Genomic DNA, 12,900 nt, shown 5'->3' on the forward strand with positions numbered 1-12,900 from the left:
TTTTGCTTTCCCCTTTTTTCTTTCTAATTTATCGTATAGTCTCTCTTGCTATTACTTCCAAATAGGATGACAGATTAAATGCTCTGCCCAAATTCATGTACGGTGTTAGAAAATGACAGGTCTGGGAGTAGAGCTTAGATGTTTTTGTTTTTGCATTTCATTCTGAAGCTGTTTTTACTACACTGTCTCACAAAGGAAGAGACGTCCCCATTTTTAAAAATCCACAAAAATCTAAACTTCAGAAACAGATCAATTAAGATGTGACCCTTTAGTTTGTGGAAAGATTTGCCACCGTAGCAGTCCTGTAAGTGTTGAAAATTCCCCTTCTGCATAATTAGACTTGGTCTCTAGCCTCGAGGAGTTCATAGATCACTTACAATTTGACATAAATTCTAAACAAGTATGTATATTGAGAGGGAAAGGATTTGGGTCAATATCAAGTCAATCAGAAAAGAAAAGACAACATCTTAGAAATTGTAACGTGAGCCAGCGGGGAAAAAATGATTGAATTAAAAACAACTCCACAGAAGCACATGGGCAGCCTATGGTGCTCCAGTGTGCAGTGATATGGGCTGTTTACGTAAGAAACCCCAGAGTAAAAAGAAAACACAATTACAAAATGCTGTTCCAGTTTTCCGTTAAGCACAGCTACAGTAGAAAGCAGGCTGCTTCCAAGACCATGCCCGAATTCCATCTTGGGAACTGTATGCGATGTTAAAAAATTTGCCCTGTGATGTGAGATTGAAGACAGGTGTTCTCAAAGTGTAGTACGTTGTCAAACTATCAAGATGCTTGTTAGTGAAGATCCTTCAGTCTCAGTCAAGACCCATTAAATCAGAATGTCTAAGGGGTTAGTTTGGGATCTGCCTTTCTTCACAAGCTCTCTAGGCAGCTGATAATGAACGCTGAAGTTGAAAACCCCAGAAGTTACTGGATATAACAGTAAAACCTTGGATTGCGAGTAACTTGTTCTGCGAGTGTTCTGCAAGTCGAGCAAACATTTCTAATAAATTTTAACTTGATAAATGAGCAATGTCTTGTAATAGGAACAGTACACGATGCTGAACATCACATGATCACAACTGAGCCAATGGTTCTCTCTCTGAGGGATTGTGGGTGACCATCTCCCATGCTTGGTTGCCTGGTCTCAGGTCATGGTGTTTGGCAGAAATCAGTGATTTTTCAGAAGGTTGGAAGGTGCCCACACTGGCACTAGTGTATTTTTTGTCACTTCAAAGCACCTATGGATAGTCCTTTGCTTTTCCATAGAAAAGTTAGCTTAGGAATGCTTTGCTTCATTTTAGGTCAGGCTGCCTGCAGATATAGACCCTTTTCTCTGCTGCCTTATTGCCAGTTACACTAAATATGACAAGAGTTTATTAATACTGTACTGTAGTCAACATCCGTGCGAGCATATACAATTGCCCCCATGCAGCAAAAAGGTTGAAAGTTAAGGCGGTAAGAAGGAGATGATTATGGTGGAAGTTAAGAAAGAAACCATCAAGAAGTATGAACGAGGTATGCGAGTAGCTAAAATCACAAGATTTTAAAACAAGTCTACGTCTGCAACTCGTCTGCAGAGGAGGAGGAGAAAAAGGGTGGAGGAATCCCTCACTTCAAATGAGATTAGGGCGATGTGTAAAATGCGGGAAACACTGCAGAATTTTGTAGAAAAGCACCACAGGAATAAGGCTGTAACGGTATGAGCGATGAATCTGTTTGACGACAATGCAATGTCACGTTTCTGCGAAATCCTCAGAAGGAGGCAAAAGCAAGTGTCATTGGATAGGTTCCTTGTTAAAGTTCCACGAAAAGAAGAAGACTCCATTGAGTCAATAGATAGCAGGGATTCCATTAGTGATAGTGAAAGTCGTCCCAGACAGTAACCTTCCTCTCTCTGGTCCCTCTCACACCAGCCACGAAGATTTTCAAAGGTAAATGCAGGTTAGTTTATTTTTTGTACTTTTTAAAAATTATTTTGTATTATATTACAGTAGTGTAAGCATTTTTACATGAATATTTTAGGGTTGGGAATGAATCATCTGAGTTTCCATTATTTCTTATGGCGAAATTCACTTTGATGTACAAGGGCTTTGGATTACAAGCATGTTTCTGGAACGGTTTATGCTCACAAACCAAGGTTTTACTGTATTCGAATAGTAATTTCTTAGTCTGCTGCTCTGCTCTTCCTATGTCCTAAGTACTCTCCACCCCCAGGACCACTTGAAATCAAAACAGCAGGTTCAGGTATTTAGCAAATGACAGTAAAACATGAGGAGGATTGACTGACGTGAGCTCTGTGTTCATTTCCACACTTGGGTCGAGCTCACCCTGAACTGAGGTCAAGGGGCTGTGGATATCTCTGTTCATTGATGTAGATGAGGGTAAACGGAACTCTGAAAAAAGGGGAAAGAAGTCCAAACAAGCTCATGAAACCAGTTTAGAACAAAATTGTAGGTAAAAACAACAACAAAAAACTATTAAATAACAACAGTTATGTTTTTAATGAAAATTTTAAAAGTTTATTTATTTTGAGAGAGAGAGAGAGAGTGGGGGGTGGGTAACAGGCAGAGAGAGAGGGACAGAGAGAATCCCAAGCAGGCTCCACACTCAGCACAGAGCCCGATGTAGGGCTCGATCCCATGAACAGTGAATCATGATCTGAGCCGAAATCAAGAGTCGTATGCCTAACTGACTGAACCACCCAGGTGCCCCAAAATAACAATAGTTCTTAAAATAAGCAGCATGTCCTAGTCCCTTCATTCTGCACCATTGCTTTTGCTAGCAAGACAGAGAAGGAATAAGGCACTGCGGATATCAAATTTCAGCGACAGCTATTGTGCAGGCAGTGACCCTCCGGGGCTGGTGCTCTGTGTTTACTTCTTCAAGAATTGAAAGAACAAAGCAAGGTAGTGAATACACAAACCATCAAGATGGAAACAATAAATCTGTAGATACTTCAGACCAGAAAAGAACTGTAATATTGCTCAAGGTACATAATTATCATATTGAGTTTTAAATGATGTCTTTAAACAGAATGCTTATAAAACTTGTGGACTAAAATTGCCATACTTTCATGCTACATGCTTTTGTTAAATTCATAGCTCAGATTAATATACTCTCAGAGGCTTGACCTAAAGGCATAGTGAACACTTTGAGGGTCAGACTTATAATTCCATGAGTAGCAATAAATGATGAGAGCCAAGGGTACTAATAGTTATTTTATTTCTTGAAAAGGCACAAAAATTAAAATAAAAATTCAATTATGAAAAATAAAACATTTTGCTAAAACTTCAATGCTTAAAATAAGAATAAATAGTATTTATTAAATATTCTCACTCTATCAATTGAATCTATAAAAGTTGCTTTTAAAAGAGATCCAAAGGGGGAAGGGAGGGGGAAGGAAAACAATTAAAAAAAAATAGATCCAAAGCCAGGAACTCCAGGAATAAAGGAAGGTACAGGAGTGAGAACTAACCAGGAGAGGAGAAGAATTTGAGATACTTGGACAATTAACTCCTTGGTCTCTCAAGAGCTCTTGTGTCTTAACATAGAATTCCACATACGCTATAGTTCTGGCATAGCACTCCACAGACTTCTGTCAGATTACCTGTGTCTAACTAAAGAAAAATTAACTTTTTTTTCCTTGGTTGTAAACTAATTAAAACTTGTTGGGTGCCTACTCCTAAGCGCGTATCAGGAATTTTACAGGCACTAACTTTTCAGACGTGAAGTAAGAATCATCTGGCTAAAAGATCTTAGCTCTTAGTCTCAAGAAGCCTTTGGGATTAGTGTTATTATCCTCATTTTACAATTGAGAGAAACATGGCTCAAAGACATGGACAAATGATTTGTCCAAGAACACACAGACAGGCAGCTCCAGTGTGAGAGTCTCACAGAGGTTTTATTTTGAAGCCCAGGCTTTTCTCATTATGATATACCGACTTCCATGAAACTGTGGACCCAATGATACCATATACATATATAGACTACTTAAGGAGTGAGGTTTGCAGGTCCAGAACTAAATAATAGTTTACTTCTTCATATTGGTACTTGTTACTTGTAGTATTGTAACAATACTACATGCTGTTAGTCCCAGTTTCACCCGTCATTTGTAAAGGGGAAAATATTATGATGTGACCTCTTGCACCGTAAAAATCAGGGTGGAGTTTCAACAGCATGTCCTGAGGGTCTACTGTGTGTCAGGCTCCAGGGGTACAGTGGTTGAACAAGACAAAGAAGATCCCTACCCCTCGAGGAGCTCACATTCTCATGCAAGGGATAAAGGTACTTAAATCAATGAGTATGTTCCAGGGAGTGAACCAATATTTTGCAAAAAAAAAGCAGAGTACAGGGGTGCAGGGCACGTGTGGTATGTGACAGCTATTTTAGACGGTGCGGTCAAGGAAGGTTTCTCTGAGGAGTTCATGCCCTCCGTGAGACCCAAATGATGAGAAAGAGGCAGGCACGCTAAGAGGCAGGAACACCCGGAAAGGCCAGTGTGGCTAAAAGGGAGCGACACGGAGCACTGGCAGAAGAGAGGTCAGAGAGGTGAGCAGGGCCAGGTCATGGAAACCCACATCTCCAAGGAAAGGTACACATCCGTAGCAATACGTGAGGAGTGGCACACGGTGGCCATGGCTGCGGTCAGACAAGAGAGATGGCAATATGTTGGCATAGCAGGTTCTCAGGTCAACAGCTATGCCAGCATCTTGCCTCCTCTCCAGTTCTAAGTTACAGGAACAATACCGTGCTTCTTCGGTGGTTTACTTTTCCAAAATCTTCCCTTCCACCTGAGGGAAGGAAAACATACTCATTAATTAAAAATGCAAGTTTATTTCTGAACATCACAACAGTCTTCTTAGAGTGGTCAATTTTGAAGAAGTAGTTAAGCACAGGAAGGTTGTGGCTAGTTTCTTTGTTCGTGGCCTTTGATCTAAAATGAACCCTGAGAATGTTAACTCACCCCTTGTGAAACGACGAGGGAAAATTTCTGACATAAATTTTAAGCCCGTAAAGTCGAAAGTTGATGGGAGATAATTACAGGCTATTACCACCATATTTACAGGGCACTGTACATCCCAGTGACTCTTAGTACAGTTTAATTTTTGCTCTAATCACTCTATTGGTCAGTTTCTGTCACTCAGATGTACTTAAAATAACAAACTGCCATCCTGTAGGGTGTGGTTCACTGCTCCGTGTGCCCTTAAAAATCGTGCTCTTTTGAGCCAACGATTCGCAGCTAGGAACTTATTCCTAGTACATTTGCAAAAGCACCACGAAGTTATATTTGCCAAGGAAGTCACATTTGCCAAGGATGTTCGCTGCAACACTGTTTTTAAATAGCCAACGAACTGGAAATAACCTGAATGCCTATCAGTATGATTGATACTGGCTAAATTATGACTCTAAGTGATGATATGATCTCACACAGGATATTTTATCATCCTTACCAAAGCTTAAGGCATAAGAATAATGACACTGCGTAGGAGCAGTTCTGTGTACAGGTGACTGCTGAACAACATGGGCTTGACTTGCAAGGGTCCATATATGCAATTTTTTTTCAGTATATACATTATAGTACTGTGAATGTATGTTCTCTGTCTTATGACTTTCTTTAAACAAATTTTAAGTTGAAGCACAATTAAGATACAATTTTATATTTGTCTCAGGTATACAACATATTGATATGACGATTCTATACGTTACTCAATGCTTACCACGATAAGCGCAGTCACTATTTGTCACTATACGACACTATTCCTATATCGCTGACTATATATATTCCCTATGCTGTACTTTTCATCTCTGTGCCTTATATATTTTACAGCTGGAAGTTTATACCTCTTAAACCCTTTGATCCATCTATCTATCTTCTTTGGCAACCACAAGTTTGTTCTCTGTATCGAAGAGTCTGGTTTGTGTTTTCTTGTTTGTTCATTTGTTGTTTAGCTTTCAGATATAAGTAAAATCATACGGTATTCATTTTTCTCTGATTTATTTCACTTAGCCTAATACCCTCTAGGTCCATCCATGTTGTCACAAAGGTCAAGATCTCATTTTTTTTATGGCTGAGTAATATTCCATCATAAGTATATACAACAACTTCTTTACTCATCTACTGATGTACATTTGGGTTGCTTTCATATCTTGGCTATTGTAAACAATTCTGCAATAAACACAGGGGTGCTTATTTCTTTTTGAATTCGTGTTTTCATTTTCTTCGGGTAAATACCCAGTGGTGGAATTACTGAATCATACGGAATTTCTATTTTTAACTTTTTGAGGAACTTCCATCCAGTCTTCCACAGTGGCTTCACCAATTTACATTCCCAGCAACAGTGCACAAGGGTTCCCTTTTGTCCACATCCTTGCCAACACTCAGTATTTCTTATTATTTTGATACTAGTCAATCTGGTTGGTATGAAGTGATATCTCATTGCAGTTTTGATTTGCATTTCCCTGATTAGTGATGTGGAACATCTTTTCACGTGTTGATTGGCCATCTGTATGTCTTCTCTGGAAAAATGGCTATTTAGGTCCTCTGCCCATTTTTTTATCAGATTTGTTGACTGCTTTGTGTTTTTTTGGTGTTGAGTTGTAGAAGTTCTTCATATATTTCGGATATTAACTCCTTGTTGGATAGATCATTTGTAAATATCTTCTCCCATCCTCTAAGTTGCCTTTGTTTTGTTGATTGTTTCCTTTGATGTGCAAAAGCTTTTTATTTTGGTGTAGTTCTAATAGTTTATTTTTTTGTTTTTGTCTCCCTTGCCTGAAGAGACATATCCATAATTATATTACTAGGATCAAAGTCCATTCCTTACAATTTTCTTAATAACATTTCCTCTTCTCTAGCATACTTTATTGTAAGAAGAAAGTACACAAAGTATGTCTTTTTTTTTAAAGATTTTATTTTTAAGCCATCTCTACACCCAACATGGAGCTCAAACACATAATCTTGAGATCAAGAGTTGCATGTCTATCAGCTGAGCCACCCAGGCACCCCTACATATACAAAGTATGTCTTGACTTTTTATGTTATTGGTAATGCTTCCAGTCAACAGTAGGCTATTAGCAGTTAAGTTCTGGGGGAATCAAAAGTTCTGGGGGGGATGGTCGGCACCTTCAAACCCCACATTGCTTAAGGGTCAACTGTGAGTATGAAAGTATGTATACACACACACACGTTCTGAAGTATACATATACATATACATTTTTCTTGAAGGATACAAGAGTGATTTATTATTTTAAATAGTAGAAATAAACAGATGACAGTATTATAAATTCTACTCGTTTTCTTCTTTAAATGTCTCCAATAAGAATACTGATAAATGGTATTTACCCCAAAAATGAGTCTAAGATCTACCTATGAAGTATAAAACATTTAGTCATGTAGCATTATCAAGGTACAGATTAGAAGGAAGCACAAACATGGCTAATTATCAATCGTATTTACCAGAAGCAAAAGTTCAGTGTTTCTCCTAAGTCTGGAACTAGGTTTATACACACACAGTCATTCACTTACACGCATGCCATAGGTGGTGTATATTTCTTGTGGGAGGAGAGGAGGAAATAAGGATTCTATTGCACAAGACCCTGTAAAAACTTGTGCTGGTGGAAGAGGCACTAATTGACTTCCCAGAATACAGTTCAACTTGATAACATGATTTATTAATGTAAAGGTATTTAGGAATTTTTGGCTCATCAGGTATGGAACACTGGATCAAAATTAAAGGCAAACACAATATAGATTACAAATACAGGTTTAAAAAATCACTGAATCAAGAAGATTGAATTGAATCAAATTTCTCCCCAAAATTCATGTTCTTGTATTTCTAATATTCATAATTGAGAGGGAGATGTAGGTTATATCATTTTAGAAGGTATATACTACATATTTGAAAACAATAATTTCCTGTGATTTTTTTAAGGCTCATAATGCAAAAGAAAACTATATGCTAGCAATGATCTCATTTACCAGTCAGATCCAGCAGATCCAACAGATCCCTGAGAGGTTATATGGGCTATTTCATTATGCGGATCACTGAAGGGATCAAAGATAGGATGCACTACATTCCTCTTCCTATTTACTTGCACATTTTTAAAACGGAAGAAACCTACTTTGTAAGTTATCAAATAATTTCTCAATGTATAATTGAAAAGTCTAGAAGACCATACCATTCCTCTATTAAAGATGTTGTTGAAACTTGGGTTCTTTCCATCGATTTCTTTGATGTATCTAGTGGCTTCTCACAGGGCACTGGTAAAATGCACCTCCTCACTACATACACCTCAGACAAATCTGCAAAAATACAACCCATCTATGAATTATGTTATAGCTGGAAACCAGAAAAATATTATGGGTACCTAATTACAGCCTTTAGCAGTTAAATTCTGAAAAACACTCAGTAAAATGTCCTGGAGATCACAGGGCCTATTTATAATTAAAAAAAATTTTTTTTAATGTTTACTTATTTTTGAAAGAGAGAGAGACAGAGTGTGAGCAAGGGAGAGACAGAGAGAGAGTGGGAGGCACAGAATCCAAAGCAGGCTTCAGTCTCTGAGCTATCAGCACAGAGCCCGACGCGGGGCTTGAACCCACAAACCATGAGGTCATGACCTGAGCTGAAGTCGGACACTTAACTGGTTGAGCCACTCAGGTGCCCCTATAATTTTTTCCTAAAAGAAAAATTTAAAATTTTTAAAAAGCATCTCAAACCTTTTTAATTTTTTTTTTTTAACGTTTATTTATTTTTGAGACAGAGAGAGACAGAGCATGAACGGGGGAGGGGCAGAGAGAGAGGGAGACACAGAATTGGAAGCAGGCTCCAGGCTCTGAGCCATCAGCCCAGAGCCCGACGCAGGGCTCGAACTCACGGACCATGAGATTGTGACCTGAGCTGAAGTCAGATGCTCAACCGACGGAGCCACCCAGGCTCCCCACATCTCAAACTTTTAAGGGTACAATTAACAAAATAAAGTTCAAGTCCAGAATTTTTCAAAGTATTTTAACTAACTTTAAATTCATTAAAAATCAATAATCTGATTTCATTTTGTGAATAACTGGCTTGAAACCATCCTGACAGAAAATCCAGTATGTCCTAGACATGTGGGGGACAGGAAGTAGTTGACTATATCAGCCCCAATTACTACACAGACACAAAGAATGAGAACAACTCAATCACGGCAACTAAAAAAATAATGTAACTAATACTCAATGTGTTTTTTCCAGAGCTGGAATTCAATTTAGTTAATGCCTTATTAAAAAAAAAGTTTTTTTAAAACACGCTGGAGGTAGGAGGCTGATTACGTATAAAGAGCTAGAATGTCCTATTTTTCAACTACAGTATTATGGAAAAATTTGTGGTCCAATCAAGAACATAACTGTGGGGAAAAAATAACATCCACTGAATGTGTTGGTATTGCTTTTGGGAACAGACAATTTGACAGGATGTGCTTAAAAGCTACTCACTAACTGATAGAAGCCAGATGTGTATTTGCCTTACATCTGGGGGGTTATAAGAGAAAGGAGTCAAGTTATAAATGTTAATTTATTTTCATTTGTATATAACTTACATATGTTAATTTACACATAGCAACATATACTTAAATATATAACTATATGTAAAAACTAAATATAAAAATATAAATAAAATAAATATATATAACTAAATATAAAGTGAAATTATGTATTTTTTAATTTAGGAATTTTAATGAAGCACAATTGAATATCTAGATCAGGCATCAGAAACAACCCCTAAACTACAACCACTAAAGCAAAGAGGAACTGGCAAAAAGGGTTAGTTTTTTATTCCTTGTTCTCTCCAGTGACCCCATCACTCCTGCTGGAAGGCCTCATACTCCCCTTTGTCTGTTCGGTGCACTGCACCCCCCGTTCTGCCCCCTGCCCCTGACATATACTGTGGTACCTACCAGACTTGTTCTCCCTCAAGTAGCCCCACTACCCAAAATTACACTCCTCTCCCCATTCTAAGCTCCTTTTTCCTCTTTGCATATGTTCTCTATGGGAATGAGAAAGAAGACACCTGCCTCTTTATTATAGGAACTTAAGACAAACAGCAAATGGGTTCATAGCTTTAAGCTTTCATGGGGACCTAAATTTTTTAGGGTATGGGCATTATACAAAAGTATTTGTTAGTTAGAAGATATGGAAGATATATATATATATATTTTAATGTTTATTTCTTTTTGAGACAGAGACAGTGCGTGAGTGGGGGAGGGGCAGAGAGAGAAGGAAACAGAGAGTCTGAAACAGGCTCCAGACTCTGAGCTGTCAGCACAGAACTCAATGTGGGGCTCGAACCCATGAACCATGAGATCATGACCTGAGCCAAAGTCAGACGCTTAACCGACTGAGCCACCCAGGTGCCCCTGAAAGATATTTTCAATAGGTGAAACTCTATCCTATAAACTCTTGGCCTAAAACAGGCTAAGATTAAGTCCTCTACTATTTTCTTAATGAGAAAGGAAGGTGGGAAGAGGGGAGAGTAGCACCTTTCTCTTTTGAGCAAACAGAATGTACTTTTACATTTCCCTCCCTATTTAATCCTCAGAAGAGTGGTTGCAGTTGGTATTATTATCCCTTATTAACAAATGATCAAGCTGAGGCTGAGTACGTTTAATTACCTCAAATTAACAGTCCAAGGTCACCAGCCTGCTAATAATTCTGCTAGTTTGACATCTGTTGGGCATCTATTTGATGCCAAGCATTGTGCTGAAGACTGGATCTCTGTCCATAGTGGGTTTCCCAAGTCGGGCATTGAAGAAATTCTGTATTTCCACTTAATTTGGTAAGTCCTATGATCAAGTTACAAAGTAGAATAAGCGAAAACATGGCATTGTGATGGATTACAATTACGACCTCACTTCTCCCTGAATCCGCTCCTGGCCACGTAGCTTTGACGTATCCATTCTGGCTCTGGAGTTAGCGGCGTCATTCACTTTAGTCAACTTGTGATGTTAGCAAGATATGATGCAACCAGAACTTCAAAAGCACTTGTGAGACCAGGCTTATCTGCTCTCTCTTGAACCTTAGCCGTCACTATGAGAACATATCCAGGCTACTCTACTGAAAAATAAGACACATATAGCACAGCAAAGTCTCCCTCGGCATCCCAGCCAAGGCCAGTGTTGGTCAGCTGACAGCCAGCCGACCCTGACGTGTGAGTAAGCCCAACCAAGATGAACAGAGCTGCTTAGCTGACCACTCCAATGTGTAAGCAGATAAACAGTGATGAACTCCTTTGGGTTTTCCGGTTGTTTGCTATGCAGCATTACTGTAGAAAGATGACTGGCATAAGTATAATCATTAAGACTATGTGCCCCGGATTTAGGCTGACTGGGTCAAAAGTATCCTTAGAGCAGCATAGGCGATGTTTGTTCAAGCCATCCATTTCACTAAGAGGCATAACACAGTCAACTGTTACCTAAGTTCATTCTGCAACTATGCTGGTAAATTACAGGATTTCTGTGAATATTTGCGAACACACAAGTAAACTTTGATCAAATACTGTTTTGCTCAATTGTGAGCTCCCTGAGGGTTGGAGACAAGACTGATTTATCGCTCATCCCCAGGACACAGTGTGACGAAAAAGGCTTTTAGCAGAAAGGCCCATCAGTATCCATTGAATGAAAAAAGAATAAGATTTGGTTTATTTTACCAAGAATGGGAAGCCACTAGAGGGCTATAAGGCAGCAACATAAGACGTGTGTGCGTGTGTGTGTGTGTGTGTGCGTGTGTGAGATGTGAATGTGTGTGTTTTAAGTTTCAACAATTGTTATCGCTTTGTGTTTAGACGGGACTGTTCTCTAGTGGTGAACAGATGGAAGGGACTGGAGCAGATGCACAGAGACCAACTAGGAGCCACCAAGGCTGTCCATTTAGAGAGGGTGTCAGTTTGGTTGAGAAGAAAAAGCACACAGATTCAAGATATATTTGAGGCAGAACAGAAAAGTCTTGCTCGAGGACTTGAGGGCCTAAGGAAATGGAGGAACCAAGAAAAAAAAAAAAAGTTTGCTGATCTGTGCTCCTGGATGGGCAGAGACTTTCACTGATACAGGGAAGTTGGGAAGAGACAAATATTTTAAAAATGTAGACTCCTGATTAGACAGATCTTGAGTTAATCCTCATCTAAAGCCACCACCTGGAACTTCAATTTAAAGAATCTGTGGCATCAATTTACTTGCAGATTGATGTTCCTTGAACACTGAATTGTACCCCGTGACACCGGAAAAGTTCATTTGCCTTATGGGGCTGAAGTGGTTTGAATGAGGGCTGTGCTGAATCTTTGTAAGAGGGCAAAATACAGCCCCACCACGAAGACTTCTTGAGCTGTGTTAAACCTTGAAAGGAAATTAAGCTTAAGACGGAAAAGAGTGTAAAATCAGTTTTAGAGACTAAGGATGAATCCTTTCCTCCTTAAAAAATTATCTATGGATGTGAAGATTAAACTAGACTTTAGAACATTTCACTCACGTGAAATATGAACTCTTATTTTGCTCCCTTATGCTCATCAAACTCCATATTCCTAGATTTTCATGTAATGCCATTATTTTTTAAAAATCCAATTGTTTAAGGTTATGATTCAATTATCTTTTTGAAGACTGCTTACAGCTGCCACATTATGGTCTATGTCAGTGTAAAAGCATTGGCTTGGATGGATGACTGGCATCTTTTCCTAAAGATTTTAGCCCTTAATCAAGCCCTTAAAATATGTGCTTTATTAAACTGAAATGTTTATTCTGCAATAGGGTCGTGATTTGATTTATGAGTCATCCTTCTTTCTCTGGACTTCATGGCCATGGACTGTGTCTCCAATCATAGCTAGTCACCTAAAAAATGCGTGCTGTTGGCCTTACAGGGGCCAGGGTTGTGAG

The 12,900-nt window shown here is 38.8% G+C and overlaps 1 protein-coding gene across 1 annotated transcript in view; it reads right to left on the bottom strand.

The window, feature by feature from the left end:
* The window catches only part of LOC102959849 (ubiquitin-conjugating enzyme E2 variant 1-like), a 46,101-nt gene extending 37,861 nt beyond the window's left edge, over positions 1–8,240 (bottom strand). The window contains exon 1 of the mRNA XM_042963646.1: positions 8,182–8,240. Coding sequence (XP_042819580.1) covers positions 8,182–8,225 — 44 coding nt within the window. The 5' untranslated portion in view covers positions 8,226–8,240. The remainder of the gene's footprint in view (positions 1–8,181) is intronic.
* Positions 8,241–12,900: the final 4,660 nt, after the last annotated feature.

This window comes from Panthera tigris, chromosome D4 (assembly GCF_018350195.1).
Source record: "Panthera tigris isolate Pti1 chromosome D4, P.tigris_Pti1_mat1.1, whole genome shotgun sequence".
In the NCBI taxonomy this organism is placed as follows: domain Eukaryota; kingdom Metazoa; phylum Chordata; class Mammalia; order Carnivora; family Felidae; genus Panthera; species Panthera tigris.